Source organism: Podarcis bocagei (genome assembly GCF_964188305.1).
Source record: "Podarcis bocagei genome assembly, chromosome: 5".
In the NCBI taxonomy this organism is placed as follows: domain Eukaryota; kingdom Metazoa; phylum Chordata; class Lepidosauria; order Squamata; family Lacertidae; genus Podarcis; species Podarcis bocagei.
In genome coordinates, this window is record NC_138129.1 from 375,311 (window position 1) to 390,392 (window position 15,082).

At 54.3% G+C, this 15,082-nt stretch overlaps 2 protein-coding genes across 2 annotated transcripts; one reads left to right on the forward strand and one right to left on the reverse strand.

Moving 5' to 3' along the window:
- The first annotated feature begins 158 nt into the window (after positions 1–158).
- DDX27 (DEAD-box helicase 27) lies at positions 159–10,487 on the forward strand. The gene is made up of 21 exons (XM_081196155.1): positions 159–302; positions 992–1,114; positions 1,320–1,379; positions 2,524–2,689; positions 2,891–2,940; positions 3,059–3,145; positions 5,258–5,363; positions 5,446–5,619; positions 5,733–5,883; positions 6,842–6,941; positions 7,168–7,309; positions 7,812–7,965; positions 8,075–8,156; positions 8,286–8,463; positions 8,572–8,678; positions 9,023–9,125; positions 9,241–9,338; positions 9,446–9,575; positions 9,674–9,764; positions 9,965–10,042; positions 10,153–10,487. Exons 1-21 carry the CDS (start codon positions 213–215, stop codon positions 10,169–10,171), a joined length of 2,289 nt encoding a protein of 762 aa, XP_081052281.1. The 5' UTR covers positions 159–212; the 3' UTR covers positions 10,172–10,487.
- Positions 10,488–11,570: 1,083 nt separating this feature from the next.
- On the reverse strand, positions 11,571–14,348 carry LOC308587802 (small nuclear ribonucleoprotein-associated protein B'). Its single transcript, XM_081195602.1, has 6 exons — positions 14,163–14,348; positions 13,339–13,450; positions 12,603–12,755; positions 12,300–12,438; positions 11,993–12,118; positions 11,571–11,748 (listed from the first exon to the last, which is right to left on the reverse strand). The coding sequence occupies exons 1-6, from the start codon at positions 14,291–14,293 to the stop codon at positions 11,711–11,713; spliced, it is 699 nt and encodes a 232-aa protein (XP_081051728.1). The 5' UTR covers positions 14,294–14,348; the 3' UTR covers positions 11,571–11,710.
- Between the last annotated feature and the right edge of the window lie 734 nt (positions 14,349–15,082).

Sequence of the window (15,082 nt, forward strand, 5' to 3'; positions counted from 1 at the left end):
CCGCCTTTTCGGCTCGCTTTCGACTTTCGCTTTCCCCTTCCCGGCTGGCTCCGCCCCCGCTTTCGCTTTCGCTTCTCCCCCCCGGCCCCGCCCCGCCGAGGAACCCCTGCGCCCCGGTCGCTGTCCCCGGCGGAAGGGAAAGGGAGCCGGACGGGCGGAGCTCTACGGGGGCGCACCCGGCGCCCGGCACTTCCGGTCCCTCCGAGACCACGATGGAGCTCGGGGAAGGATGGCGGGCGAGGCTGGGCGGGCCCGGCGGCGAGGAGGCCGAGGAGGAGGAGGAGAGCGGCTCCGAGGCCGAGGTAGGCGAGGGGCGGCGGGGAGGGAGAGCCGGGCAGCGCCTGCCCCGCTCCTCCACCTCCTCTCCGGCGGGGCCTGGCTCTCCCTCCCTCTTTTCTCCCTCTCCCCCTTTCTCTCTCTCTTTCTCTCCCTCCCTCTTTTCTCCCTCTCCCCCTTTCTCTCTCTCTTTCTCCCTCTCTCTCTCCCTCCCTCTTTTCTCCTCCCCCTTTCTCTCTCTCTTTCTCTCCCTCCCTCTTTTCTCCTTCTCCCCCTTTCTCCCTCTCTTTCTCTCCCTCCCTCTTTTCTCCCTCTCCCCCTTTCTCTCTCTCTTTCTCTCCCTCCCTCTTTTCTCCCTCTCCCCCTTTCTCTCTCTCTTTCTCCCTCTCTCTCTCCCTCCCTCTTTTCTCCTCCCCCTTTCTCTCTCTCTTTCTCTCCCTCCCTCTTTTCTCCTTCTCCCCCTTTCTCTCTCTCTTTCTCTCCCTCCCTCTTTTCTCCTTCTCCCCCTTTCTCCCTCTCTTTCTCTCCCTCCCTCTTCTCTCCCTCTCCCCCTTTCTCTCTCTCTTCCTCCCTCTCTCTCTCTCTCCCTCCCTCTTTTCTCCCTCTCCCCCTTTCGCTCTCTCTCTATTTCTCCCTCCTCCTTTTCTGCCCCTCTTCTCTCCCTCCCTCCCTCGCTCCGTCTCCGCTCACATCTCTTGTCTCGTCTAACCCCTAGGAGGTGTCTGTGGGCCGAGGTGGTCGCAGCGGAGACTTCGCGGTGGGCTTTGCGTTTGCCGAGGCGTTGGCGGGGCCCAGCGGAGGCCCCTGGGCGGAGGTGCTGAGGCAGCTCAAGGGGAAGGTGAGAGCGGGGGGGGGGCTCCGCAGGGGCACATATTCTGCACCATCACTCCCCCCCCAAAAAAACCTCCCACCACCACCTCCTGGCCTGATCCAGCAGGGTTCCCGGTCCAGATGGGAAGGTTGCTCCGTGCCTCAGGGTTCTGGAGCTTCTGATCTTTGGGGTTTCACTCCTGCACTCACCTTGTTTGTTTTCTCTTATGCAGAGATCCGCTACTAGCCTGGACGAGAAGATTGCAACTGTAAGAAAGAAAAGGAAAGCCCAGGTTAGAAATTCCCACCTGTTTGGAATCTTCTGGGTTCCTGTATCTGCGTGGATAAGGGCAGCAGTTTGCCCTCGACATTGCAGGGGCGCATCATGTGTTGCATCATGTTACACGTCATGTGCCAGTACTCGAGCGCTGGGTGCGGAATGGGGAGCGCAGAGCTGGGCTCCATGCTTGGCCTCCTCCCCCCCCACGCGACCTCAGGCAGGGAGGAGGAGGCTGCGAGGCAGGGCTGCCAGCTCCACACTCTTGCCCACATGACATCGGCAGGGAGGAGGTGGAGCAGGGCCAAAGGAATTTGGGGCAGCCCCGTCCCCTCCTTGAAAAACTTGGGGGTGCTGAATACCCCTCAGTCCCCACCACTTGTTGCACCTGTGTGTGGATGTTGTGCTGCCTTCCAAAAGTAGCATCCTCCAAAACAAAGTGTCCAGCTGGTCTGTTTCATGTGCAGGGGAACCTCTGTGACTGCAGAATGACTTATCTAAGCACAACAGAACTTCCCATTTTCAGGACCCCAAAGTCAGGGCAGATGGCTATTCATAACCCCATACATCTGGAAGGTCTTCTGGCCCAATCCTCTGCTTAATGCAAGATCAGCTTCTGGATGGAGCAGCATGTGTAACCCATGAAAGAGCTGTGTGGGCTTTGCCTTTTGCATGAGGTGCCTGCAGTGTGATTGCATCTTTGTAGGGACCCTTGGAGAATCTTCAAGCAGTTTTTCTGGTTCCGTGGACCATTATTTAATCGTGGAATCTTAGAGAAGGAAGTTTAGAAGCAGGCTTACAATGGCAGAAACAATTCCCTAGCGTATTTGACGCTAATGGATTTGTGTCACATAAAGTGGTGCTTTATGTTCTGGCTGCAAGAAAGATGAGAAAAAGAAACAATATTGCAAAAAGTTGTGCTGGAGATTCAGAGGTCTAATGGAAGTTAAGCTAGGTATGAGCTAGCAGATGATACAAACTCTGACTCCCTTTATATGCTTGATGCTTTGGAGTACGTAGTTGTTGTACGCTGTTTGTTACAGTTTGGCAAATTGTAATGAAATTGTTACGGTCTTTGGTCAAGACAATAAACTCTTTGGCCATAGAGAAGGAGGCTGGGCAGTAAAAAACAATGTCCCATTTGGGGGGGTCTTTTCCAGGAAAAGCAAGCTAAACAAGGGCCAGCAAAAGAAGATGCTGGGGAGGCTACACAGGAGAATGTAGACAAGGTGGATGCTGGAGGAAGTGAGGAGGAAGATGCAAAGGAGGAGGAGGAGGAGGAGTCTGAGTACTCTTCGGCAGATGAGAGCATCTTCACAAAAGCTGGTAACCATGGCGATGGATGTGCTGTGCAGGCACCGGGGCAGAAGAGAGCAAGTGTGCATCTTCTGTGCCTTACAGTGGGGCAGCTGACATACTTTTTGCAGCTAGCTGCATGAATCGAGGTTTTAGTAGGAGGTGCTACTCTCTGATTTGTAATGTGTTCTGATCATCTTTTGGTGGGGGGGGTCGTGTGGTTTTTTACAGATACACTCAAGGTGAAGCAGCGACGGAAAAGGAAGCGAGGTGGAGAGGAGGTGAGCCTTTGGATGCTGGGTGGTGCTGGGTGAGAAGGAGTACCTGCAGAAACCGGGGTCCTTCTCTCATGTTGTGGGTCTGTGTTCCAGGCTTTCTCTTTCTGATCCTCCTTTCTAGGAACCTGAGCAGTTCTTTGAAGATGCTTCACAGTACGATGACAGCCTGTCGTTCCAAGATATGAACCTCTCCCGGCCCTTGCTGAAGGTAGCCAGATCCTGCTTTCTTTCAGAGGGAGATGGCGAAGGTGGTTGCCTGGTCTCTTTTGGATGGGCAAATCTCAGCCCACACTGAGTCATCACATTTGACAGCTTTTGTGGCCCCAGGAGTGAATTAGGCAAACATGCCTTGCCTAATTCAAACAAAATAACAAAAGAAACAGGTCTGTGAAAATGCAGGCTTGTTTGGTATCTCTTATTGGAAGGACAGCAAAACAAAAAACTACTGTTTAGCAGCAAAGATAACGTTAGGATGTTCATCATACACTGGAACCTCGGTTTTTGAGCATCTTGGAAGCTGAACATTTCGGAATCTGAATGCTGAAAACCCGGAAGTAATTGCTTCTGTTTTCAAACACGTCCGCTGCGTGTGTTTTTTTTCTCAATGGATTTTGCCGACCTCCCATCCCATTGCTTCTTGGTTTTCGAACGTTTTCACCGAGGCTCCACTGTACTGTTATCAGGGCTCGAGGCTTCTGGGTAAATGGACCTTAAATGAGCCTGTAGTTGGAGGATGGAAGAAGAAAGTTCTTCTTTATTTATATTTAAATTTATATGCCAGCCTTCACCCGAAGGTCACAGGGCGGTTCACAACATAAAAATACAAAATGAGACCACAAAATACATAAGAAAACAAAACCAAACCCATCACTCTCCTCCCACCAACACATTTAAAAAGCTGTAGAAGGTTAATCAGTCAAAGGCCTGGTTGAAGAAAAATTGTTTTTGCCTGGCACTTAAAGATATGCAATGAAGGCGCCGGGCGAGCTTCTCTGGGGAGAGCTTTTCACAAATGAGGAGCCACAGCAGAAAAGGCTTTGCCCGCCCTCTGGACGTCTCATGGAGGAGGCATCAGAAGAAGGTGATGATCCCAGGGTCACTTCATGTGGGGAGAAGGGGTCCTTGTCGGCTGTCAGTCAGTCCAGTTTATTTGCTAAAAAAGGGTTGGTAAGGGGGACATTTAACCTGCTTTCACTTTAAGATGAGCATAAGAATGTGGGTTTTAAATTAAAATCAATAGTCTTTTTTCAATATTTGTATTGAACAGCTTAGACCAAACTGTCTATCAAATCAAAAAGGCTGAAGGCTGTAAATGCTACAAGAAGATACCGTGTTGACCTTTTGTGCATGCACAATTTGCCGTCAAAGCAGCTGTCTAGATTGGTTCCTGCTGCTTCAGTGGGATATTTCATTTCCCTCAGTCCACACAATTCAATGCTCTGAAATCTAGTTGAATTCTTCTCCATTATTACATGTCCAAAGCTGAAATAAGAAATTCTACCACATTCTGCTATTGGTTCCTCTAGTATAAAAAACCACTTTCCTAAAAATTCTGATTATTTTCTAAAGATCCTGAGAGCGCTTAACCACCTGACGTTCAGAATCAAACCAGCCACCAGAATCAAGTATTTCACTTTCTGGGGCTGTAGTAGTAGTAGTAGTAGTAGTAGTAGTAATAATAATAATAATAATAATAATAATAATAATAATAATAATAATAATAATATACTGTATTTTTCCATGTATAAGACTATATTTCCTCCCTATTTTTTCAAGTTTAAAACTAGGGGTTGTCTTATACATGGATAGTGCATATGGGGGATTTCTTTATTTGGAGTCCCCAAAAATAGGGGGCGTGTTATACATGGAAAAATACGGTATTAGATTGCAGAAAGACTGGATTTACTGCCTTTGTAGGCTATCAGCAAAATTACCTGAAGTATTGCCTCGAGATGATAAAATGTTACCCTTGAGTTCAAATAAGTTGTAGTCTGAGAGTAGATCAGTCTCTCTCTCTGGGAATCTGCTAGGCCAACCAGCATGCCAAGCACCTTGGGTGACGTAGTTAGCCTTCCTGCACTGAAGACGCCCCTCGGCTGGGTATGGGCAGTAGCCAACAAGGCTGAGCTAGAAATGGCCGCTTTCCCATTCATCTCCCCTGAAATGATCGTATGCTGGGATTACTGCCCAGTTTGGAGACCCAGTCCCTCTGAGAGGCCAGAGAGCGGCATGTTGATGTGCGTTCCAAGTTAAGCGTTTGCCTAGTTGTAGGGCAGAGACCTGCTCACACTGGCTTCTTCCCAACGGCTGTGATTGGCAGGCAATAACCGCCCTGGGCTTCAAGCAGCCGACCCCCATCCAGAAGGCCTGCATCCCTGTGGGGCTCCTGGGGAAGGACATCTGCGCATGTGCGGCTACAGGGACAGGTAAGCCCCGGGTTCAAGGGAGTGGGGGGTGGGGCAAAGGCTTGGGGTGGGCCAGGAGGCTGACCTATGTCTTTGTCTTCAGGGAAGACCGCAGCCTTCATTCTGCCTGTTCTGGAGCGCCTGATCTACAAGCCCCGCCAAGCCCCAGTGACGCGGGTGCTGGTTCTGGTGCCCACCCGGGAGCTGGGCATTCAGGTGCACTCTGTCACGAAGCAGCTGGCGCAGTTCACCAGTGTCACCGCCTGCCTGGCCGTGGGTGAGTGAGCAGGACCCGGAGATGGAGAGGGCTCCTTGGGGGGCGTGACTTTGTTTGCACCCATCCTGCCCACCAGGGGAGCTCATGCCCCTGCCCGGCTTGTGTCCTTGCAGGGGGCCTGGACTTGAAGACCCAGGAGGCGGCGCTGCGCTCGGGCCCCGACATCCTCATCGCGACCCCCGGACGCCTCATTGACCACCTGCACAACTGCCCCTCCTTCCACCTGGACAGCGTTGAGGTCCTCATCCTGGACGAGGCTGACCGGTGAGGGGAATCTCTCGGCACAGGCAGGTGGGGGGGGGGAGAGGCCCTCAGGCCAAAGGAAGCCCACCCAGGCCAGCATCCTGCTCTCACAGCAGTCCATCAGAGGCCTGCCTAGGGAACCCCTGAAGCAGGACCTGAGCACGAGAGCAATGCTCTCCCCACCTGTGAACCCCAAAACCCCATATTCAGAGGTAGGCTGCCCTGGACACTGGAGGAAGAACAGAGCTGTCATGGCTAGTAGCCATGGGCAGCCACCTTCTCTGTCCATTTGTCTAGTCCTCTTTTGAAGCCCTTCAAGTTTGTGGCCATCAGCACACCTGGTTTATGCACTGTGTGAAGTCCTTCCTGTATCTGCCCTGAGCCTCCTTGGGGTTCTAGTACCATAGAGTCATAGAAGAGTAGAGTTGGAAGGTACTTACAAGGGTCATCAAGTCCAGCCCCTGCCATGCATGGATCTCAGCTCAAGCATCCCTGACAGCTGGCCATCCAACCTCTGCTTAAAAACCTCCCAGGAAGGAGAGTCTGCAACCTTCTGAGGGCATCTGTTCCACGGTCGAGCAGTCCTTACAGTCAGAGAGTTTTCCCGTATGTCTACAATCAGAATCTCCTTTCTTGTCACTTGAAGCCATGGGTTCAAGTCTTCCCCTCCAGAGCGGGAGAAAGCAAGGCTGTTTTCTCTGCCGTGTGACAGCCCTTAAGGTATTTGAAGATGGCCGTCATGTCACCTTTCAGTACTATGAGGAAGAGAAAGAAAAACATCTCCCTCTCTTCTTTCTTCACCCTGTGTGTTATTTTGCACACCTCTTGTTTTCTGCTCCCTTGCCCCATCCCCTGGGATCTCGGTCCTAGCCCAGACCTGCCTTTTGGCACAGGCTGGCTGGGCTGTCAGCTTTTGTGCCTGGAGGAGGAGGCCTCATCCCCCCCCCCACTTGCTCACCTGCCTCTCCCGCTCCCACAGGATGCTGGATGAGTACTTTGAGGAGCAGATGAAGGAGATCATCCGGCTGTGTTCCCGACATCGCCAGACCATGCTGTTTTCTGCCACCATGACAGACGAGGTACCAAGGGAGACCCAGAGAGGAGACTGGGGAGGGTGCAGTTGTGACGATGTGCTGGGCGGATAGGAAGTGGCTGCAGGAATCTTGTCATGTATTTGAATCTTGGTGCTGCGCTGCAGAACAGCGACTCCCCTGTGATCTCCCTTGGACCGGGATGTCCTGCTTCTCTTCGAGTATTAGGGGGACCTTCCTGGCAGGGCTGACGAAGCTTTCCCCTCTCTGGCAGGTGAAAGACTTGGCCTCCGTTTCCTTGAAGAACCCTGTCCGGGTCTTTGTGAACAGCAACACAGATGTGGCCCCCTTTCTGCGCCAGGAGTTTGTCCGCATCCGGCCCAGCCGCGAGGGAGACCGGGAGGCGATTGTGGCAGGTGGGAGCCTGGAGTGGGGGTCCAGCAGCCCTCAGGGGGAGCTTCTGACCCCAGAGCACATAGCCATAATGGTTGCTCTGCCGGATAGTCGCTCTTGGGCTCAGATCCTGTTTGCTGCTTTCCTGATAGGGGCCTCTTTTGGGCCGCTATGAGAAGAGAAAGCTGGACTAGATGGGCGGTTGGGCTGATCCACCAGGCTTTTAGGAACGTCAGAAGAGCCGGCAGGATCAGGCCAAAGGCACCCAAACCAATGCCCCAAGGAGGAAGCCCATAAGCCCAGGGATTTGAGCCCAAGAGTCCTCTCTGCTGTGGTTCCCGGCTGCTGGAATGCAGAAGCACTGCTGATACGGCTGTGGAGGCCAAGCATGGCCACCCTGGCTAAGAGCCACCGAAAGCCCTCTCCTCCCCCATGCTATTTCAAAGCATCCCAGGTTGGTGGTCGTCACCTCCTCCTGTGGGAGTGAGTTCCACAGGCTATCTGTGAGTTTTGTGTCCTCCTCAGCCCTGCTGACTCGGACGTTCTTGGACCACGTGATGCTCTTCACGCAGACCAAGAAGCAAGCGCACCGCCTGCACATCCTTCTGGGCCTGATGGGCCTCCGTGTCGGGGAGCTGCATGGCGACCTCTCGCAGGCGCAGCGCCTGGAAGGGCTCCGGTAGGCAGGGACTGAAGCGCGGGGGGGGGGGTGGGGGGTGGGGAGGTGGCGCAAGAGAGTCCGGCTGCCCCTGACTCTCCCTCTCTGTGGATGCTGCCGTTGTCTGCAGGCGCTTCAAGGACGAGCAGATTGATGTGCTGGTGGCCACGGACGTTGCGGCGCGAGGACTGGACATTGAAGGTGTCAAAACGGTCAGTGGCTCTCCCCCTCAGCCAGCTTGGGTCCTGCTCAGCTTCTCCCTGGGAGAGCGGGATGCCGGACAGGTGGGCCCTTGCCCAGTCCCGCAGGTGCTCTCCTGAGGCTCTCCTGTCTCGCCACAGGTGATCAACTTCACGATGCCCAACACCACCAAGCATTACGTGCACCGCGTGGGGCGCACAGCACGTGCAGGGCAGGCCGGCCGCTCCGTCTCCCTGGTGGGCGAGGAGGAGCGCAAGATGCTGAAGGAGATCGTGAAAGCCGCCAAGGCGCCCGTCAAGGCCAGGGTCCTTCCCCAGGGTAAGCATGGTGGCAGCAGGGAGGGGTTGGGGAGCAGGGCATGGGGACGGGCACCCTTAGGCCAGGGGTGGCACCGTGGGAGGCTGAGCGGCTGCCCTGTGCCCCCAGATGTGATTCTGCGCTTCCGGGAGAAGATTGAGAAGCTGGAATCGGACGTCTACGCTGTGCTGCGCCTGGAGCGCGAGGAGAGGGAGCTGCAGCACTCGGAGGCCCAGGTGAGGAGGAGGAGGAGGAGGAGGCAGAGGCAGCAAGGGGGGGGGGGACGGGAGGAGGCCTTAGGGGTGCCTGGGCTCATGGAAGTGCTTATCTTTGCAAAAGGAAGCAAGCAAGTTCCTGCAGAGCAATTTGGTTTGAGTGCCCCCCTGCTTTGCTCCTCCGGGATTCCCCTTTAGTTGGCTCCTTTTGTGGTAACTTCCCCCGGGGGACACAGCCCCGCCAGGTGGATGACGGAACATGGGGCAGCCCTTCTTTGGCTCCCTACCGAGGTTCCTGGGCATTGAGGCTGTGCCCAATGAGGGGCTCTCCCAAGAGCAGCCCCTTGACTTTGCTCTCCTCCTAGATCAACACTGCCAAGCGGAAACTGGAGACGAGCGCTCAGGAAGGGGTGGAGGGCGCTGCCCGCAGCTGGTTCCAGAGCCGCGAGGAGAGGAAGAAGGAGAAGCGTAAGGGCCTGGTCAGGAGAGCGGGAGGGGGCAGGGGGGGCCTTGGCCGTGAAAGGGGGTTCTGTCCTTGCCTGGCTTCTCACCTTCTGCCTCTGGGATCTCTCCTCTCGCCCAGTTGCCAAGGCCCTGCAGGAGTTTGACTTGGCACTGCGAGGCACCAAGAAGCGGAAGAAGTTCATGAAGGAGTCCCAGAAGAAGGCGGCCCAGCTGACGGTGAGCAGTGGCTGAGTGTGTGTGTATGGGGGGGCGGTTCTTTTGAGGGGCTGGTGAGTGAGTTGGGGGAGGAAGCACTGCTAGCCCCCATTGTGCTGTCCCTGCAGCCGGAAGAGCGGTCCCAGTTCGAGATCCTGAAGTCCCAGATGTACGCCGAGCGTCTGGCCAAGAGGAATCGCCGGCCCAAGCGTGCCAGGGCCATCCCCGAGGAGGCTCCGTCCGCAGCAGCCAAGGGAGGTAAGCAGCAGCTCCACTTCTCGGGGGGGGGGGGGCTGCCAGGCTGCAGGTCGCCTTGGCTTCAACCTAGGATCTCCCTCTCTGCCACGTTCCTCAAGGGCCCAGGCAGCAGCACAAGAAGAAGACGTCCGTGTTTGATGAGGAGCTCACCAACACCAGCCGGAGAGCCCTGAAGCAGTATCGGGCGGGGTGAGTATTGTGCATGCCCCCCCCCCCATCATCCCAACTGCTAAAATGGGCCAGAAGTTCCCCAGCTGGAATCATCTAGTCCAACCCCCTTCAGTAAAGGAATCACGCCCACCTCTTTGAGGGGCAGGCTTGTGCCAGCCCCGCCCCCTCTGTCAGCAGAGGCCATGCCTGGCCGTGATCCTGACGTCTCTTTCCTGCAGGCCCTCCTTCGAAGACCGCAAGCGCCTGGGTCTTGGCTCAAGGAGGAAGGGAGGGAATTTCAGAGCAGCCAGCTCCAGGTGAGGCTCCTGTGCTCCTCTGCCTTTTCCACCCATGTCTCTCCCTCCGGCTCTCTTCTGCCTCTTCCACCAGAGGACTGACGCGCTTTCTGCTTCCTGTCCTTGTGCAGGTACAAGAGGAAGAAGTGAGGGAGGAGCTCCCCTGGGCTGCCTTTGCGGGTTTCTGGATGGTGGAGGCCCTTTTGAGACTTGGAATCCAAGTGAGTCTTCCTGGAGGCAGCAGCACCAGCCACATCCGGGCAGCTGGAGGCAGCTTCGGCCTGGGAAGGACAAGCCAGACCGCTTCCCACTGTTGCGGCCTGAAAATTGGAATTCACCAGTGTCTGGCTTGCCTGTGTCTTGTAGCTCCATTTTCTTTTTAACATTTCTCACCGAGGAAGAAACTGTTCATGTTCTGAAAAACTAGATTATTCTACGTGTTTATCATTAAAAATGACTTTTTTGAGACTACAGGTATCATTGACACTTTCTAAAAAAAAGGTGTGGATGATGGTAGAGAACCTCTACTTCTGTGTGGAATTGGGAAAATGTATCACTCAAGTGTGCTGTGAAATATGAAGTCAAAAATTCCCAGTGTCAGGACAGAACAGTGTAATAAGATGGCAGAAATCTTGCAATAAATCATGATTTATTTACAGCTCAATTATTTGCATTTATAACTGGTCTCAAAAGAATTGTCCAAAATGGGACCAAACAAGAAAAATATGTATCGTGCCTCTAATGTTGAGAGGGAGAAATTCTTTTACCTTTTTTCTCCACAATATGCTTTTTTTGTGCAGCCTGGGCAGGAGCCGTGAACAATGTTATAGTTAATTGTTGTAGCTTGTCTTCCCTTACCCCACCCCACTGCTCTGCTCACAGTTGTGAAGGATATTCTTACATTATGAATGGTCCGTGTCACCATCAAGACAACTCTGGACTGCCCATAGATCAAGCGACTTTTAAGTTCTTACCCTAGCTCCTTGTTGTCATCCTAGCCAGATGGTTCACTGATAATCAGTCGGTCCATCATTGGAAAAATAAGACTTTAGTCTTGCCCCCAAATGGCACGTAGACATTCCATTTTGGCGACTGTAACACTGCCCACAACCCATGCCATTTGGGGATTTTTGTATCCAAACAGCAAGCAAGTTCTCAACTGGGGCTTTTCCTGCCTGCCTCCTAGCTGCAGATTAGCAAAAGTTCAACCTCCTCCTCTTCAGGAATGCTTGAGCAGCAACCACAGGGACACGGCTGCAACATCCCCCTCCCCCAGGCTTTGGCGCGAGTTCCCCGCACTGAACCTAAGATGAGGGGCAAAAAGCTGGTGACTGGCTTCTGAAGAGCACTTGCTGGAAGCTACAGGAGGGGAGAGGGCTGCTTGCAGGTTTCCCACTGGGGCATCGGGTCAGCCACTGTGAGAAGAGGAGGCTGGACCAATGAGCCACTGGCTCTTCTGAAGTTCCTGAGCCCAGGTGAAGAGCCCTCCAGGAAGCCTAGACTTCTTTGCTTTGCTCAATCTCAGAATGAACTTGCACCACCACAGCAGGAAATTTCCCAGTGTTTATTAGAAAGGGCAACATGACAACCCCCAAAATATAAAACATACACACAACCCCCCCACCCCCCCAGGGTGAACAAGACAGAAGTCCAAAGGCTCAAATTTGGCTCCCTTCACAGCGCCACCTCTCAGGGCCTGGGTGGGCGCATGCCAGGAGGAGGAGGACCTAGAAAGGACAGAACAGAGGCAATCAGCTTTGCAGGTGCTGCCCCAGGGGGCAGCAGTGCTCTTGCGCCCCAAGGACAACCTTGCCCCTTCCCTCCCCTCCCCTTAGTTCCAAGCCTTTCAAAGGCCTCTGTCTTCCTCCAGTGAGATTTCCATGCACAGGAGGCCAACAGGCAGCAGAAAAGGACTCTGGCTTTGGCTTCACCACACAGCCAGCCCTTGACTCAGGCTCAAAGCCAACTCACCTCTCATGCCAGGGGGAGGAGGCCTCATTCCAGGAGGTGGCATGCCCATCGGGGAGCCTCGGCCAGGCGGCATGCCCATCGGGGGGCCCATGGGGGGCCTCATGCCAGGGGGAGGCCCCATCATCCCTGCAGTGAAAAGGAAGCCACTTCAGTCCCCTTGACTCCGCAGACCACCCCTCCCCAAAGTCCCAAAGTGAACCTCAGAGTAATCCTGCTTTGACACCAACTCTTCATGGTGCTCAGTTACTGTCATTTCATCCCAGGTTCTGCCAGTCTGGGTGGGGGAGGCAACTGGGTTGCTGCTTACCTGGAGGTGGGGTCCCTCTGCCCATAGGTGGAGGGGGGCCTCCGCGGCCTGGCGCATACTGAGTGGGGGCTCCTGCAATACTGGCTGTTGCGGCAGCTGCTGCAGCAGCAACTGTCCCTCGGCTCTGAGGAGTCATCACCTGGGAGGGGAGAAGAGGCTTTGAGAGATCTGCAAGTGAGATCCCAAGCTGGAGGGATCCACTGCTGTTCCCTCCCCTGCAAACATCCAATGCCAATGTCCTTGAGCTGCCCCAGACTCCTCCCCCCTCAAGCCATTTATTGGGAGGACGTGCCTCCTGCTTACCTGCTGGGATGGGCCACCAACACCACGCACGGGGCCAGCCAAGCCTGCGGGTGCCTGGGGCATGGGAGCTCCTGCGGGGACGCCCCTTCCAGCAGCTCTGCCAACACCAGGTCCTCCAGCAGCTCCAGCCAGGGGCACGCGAGCGATGCCAGTCTGAAAGAGCCAAACAGTCACTGCAGCAGGACAGTTTTCCAGTGGTGGTGGTGGTGAAGTTCTTAACAAAAAACCTACCATGCTCATCAGTGAGTCAGGCCACCACTTGCATAATAATATATTTTTTTAAATCTGGGGATGGACTGACACATACCTTTATCTGCTTCACCATTGTCTTCCCAACCCCAAAATCTGACTTTTCTCCCAGCACTCCCCTGAAACTCCAGTTTCTTTCTTCCAAGTACCACAACAAAGAATATTTGGCTGCCCTTCTCCTCTCTGCCACCATTAATCCCCATCCTCTCTGATTGATTTCTTACCCCTCCCTGGTACTCTCCATGTTGAATTTTGATTCTGTGCTATTCCTGATATGTAGAAGAAGTAGACGTTTCAAAATAAATATATACTGGTATGTCCTTTAGTTCCAGAAGCAGACTGTAAATATTTTAGAGCAAACCCCAAAAGCCAGACTTAGTCGATGCATTGCAATTTTAAAGGGGTGCTGTCAGGACCCCTCTACCAAGCTATTCTGGGAAAGGACAAGATCACGAGCAAACATCTCCCCTAATCTGGCTCTGCTTACATCTTTTGGGGGTGGCCCCTCGACTGTCATGGAGACCAGATTCTCTCCTCGCAGCAACACCAGGCCCAGCACTCGCTTCTCTTCCCGCTCGGGCTGCTTGGAATTCTTGGGCCTAGAAGGAAGGAAGGAAGAAGCGACCCAAAGCTGTGTCACAAGCATCTCTGCCCCCTACACCTACCTTTACAGGGGGTGACCTGTTGGCCCCTCAGAGAGGTGGGTGACTTATGCCACATTGGAGGGGGGTCAAAGGGGGGGAGAGAGACCCAATGGGGCCCCCAGGCAGAAGCACCACTGTCCCTGGGGTCCTATGGGCTGAAAGGAAGGCCTGCCCTTGCTGCCTTCGGAGAGCCTTCCAATGGCCCTGCCCTTCCCCAAGGAGGACGAGGAGGGGGAGACCCCGGCCGCCTTCAGGGCTCCTTTGGTGGCGTGATCTTGCACCCCTAACAGAACTGTCCAGATTGTGCCCCCTAACCACTGACAAAGGAGCTCTTCTTTCTGCCTCTCCTCCACCCCCCCATTCAATTCATCCTCTATTTAAAACCTTTTATGAGGCAATAATCAATATTTCTATTTATAGACATATTTATGAACACATTTTTAGCCGGTTTAGCAGCGTGCCCCCAGCCTGCGCCCCTGGCGGGGGCCCACCTCTCCAATCCCGAGCTATAGCCCTGGTTGCAGGTGCCCTTCCTTCCACCCCTGACTGGTTTGTGCCTCAGGAGGTGTCGTGAGGAACTGGGGGGGGGCCCTTCTGGGCCGGCCTCTGCTTGGGGGGTGTTGCTGAGGGGCCCCCTAGCCCCTCCCCTGCCCCCCAGGCCGCTCACTTGATCTTCCTGAACTCGTCGCAGTCGCAGAGGATGAGGTTCATGTGCTTGTCAAAGGCCTTGAAGGTGCCGATGAAGACGCGGCCGTCCTGCAGGATGCAGCGCATGCGGTAGTCAATGTGCTGCAGCATCTTGCTGCTCTTGCCCACCGTCTGCGGGGGACGGGAGAGTCGGGGGGGGGGGGAGAAGTGTGATAGGTATTTTGAGGTCTTAGATATATGGTAATGTTCATAACCACACGTACATAGATCAGCACAGGAAGACCGACCTGAAGCCATTTTAATTCCTAAACTGAGCAAATGTTTTCTCTGCAAGGTCAAAGTGGGAAAACCTCCCCATTGTCATTTCCTTCACAAATCCTGTCTTAAGGGCATATTTAAGATATGAATAGGGTGTGAGCCTGTGACTTGGCCCAGGAACTAAGTATTTATCATTACAAAAGACTAGCCAGGCTCCCCAGGGTATCCAATCAAGTGACCATTAACAGGTAACCTGCCAGACAGGAGAAAAACAACATTCAATCTCTGTTTAGACCGCCTTTTCTGTGACGTATGTATGATGTTTCTGGGGGTGGTCTTGGACTCCAAGGAGGGCAATTTCAAAAGTCTTTACAAGGCCTTGCGCGCCATTCTTCTGGGTCCTCCTCCTTTCCTGCGAGTGAGGGGGGCACCCTGTGGCAACAGCTCTAATAAAGATCAGGCTTCCTGGCTGCTTTGCTTCTCCATATTCTCTGCTCGGCCTCTGTTCTTCTCTCCTCCCAAGAGGGAACCCACCTCTGGACTCTAGATGGGCTCTTGGGTCCCCCAATCTCCCCCCCCGCCCCCGCCCCCCCTCACCATCCTGGCGGCGTGTCGGTCCTCCTTCCCGGCGCGGCTCCCCTCGGCCTTCCTGCCTTCCTGCCTTCCTTCCCGCCGCCGCCT

Excerpts from the sequence above, each read along its gene's own strand:
- DDX27 (XM_081196155.1), top strand. The coding sequence starts at position 213 with ATGGAGCTCGGGGAAGGATGGCGGGCGAGGCTGGGCGGGCCCGGCGGC. Across the intron at positions 303-991 it reads AGAGCGGCTCCGAGGCCGAG|GAGGTGTCTGTGGGCCGAGG; the intron begins GTAGGCGAGGGG and ends TCTAACCCCTAG. Across the intron at positions 9,126-9,240 it reads GGAGAGGAAGAAGGAGAAGC|TTGCCAAGGCCCTGCAGGAG; the intron begins GTAAGGGCCTGG and ends CCTCTCGCCCAG.
- LOC308587802 (XM_081195602.1), bottom strand. The coding sequence starts at position 14,293 with ATGCTGCAGCACATTGACTACCGCATGCGCTGCATCCTGCAGGACGGC. Across the intron at positions 12,119-12,299 it reads CAGAGGGACCCCACCTCCAG|GGATGATGGGGCCTCCCCCT; the intron begins GTAAGCAGCAAC and ends TTTTCACTGCAG. Across the intron at positions 11,749-11,992 it reads TCCTCCCCCTGGCATGAGAG|GTCCTCCTCCTCCTGGCATG; the intron begins GTGAGTTGGCTT and ends TGTCCTTTCTAG.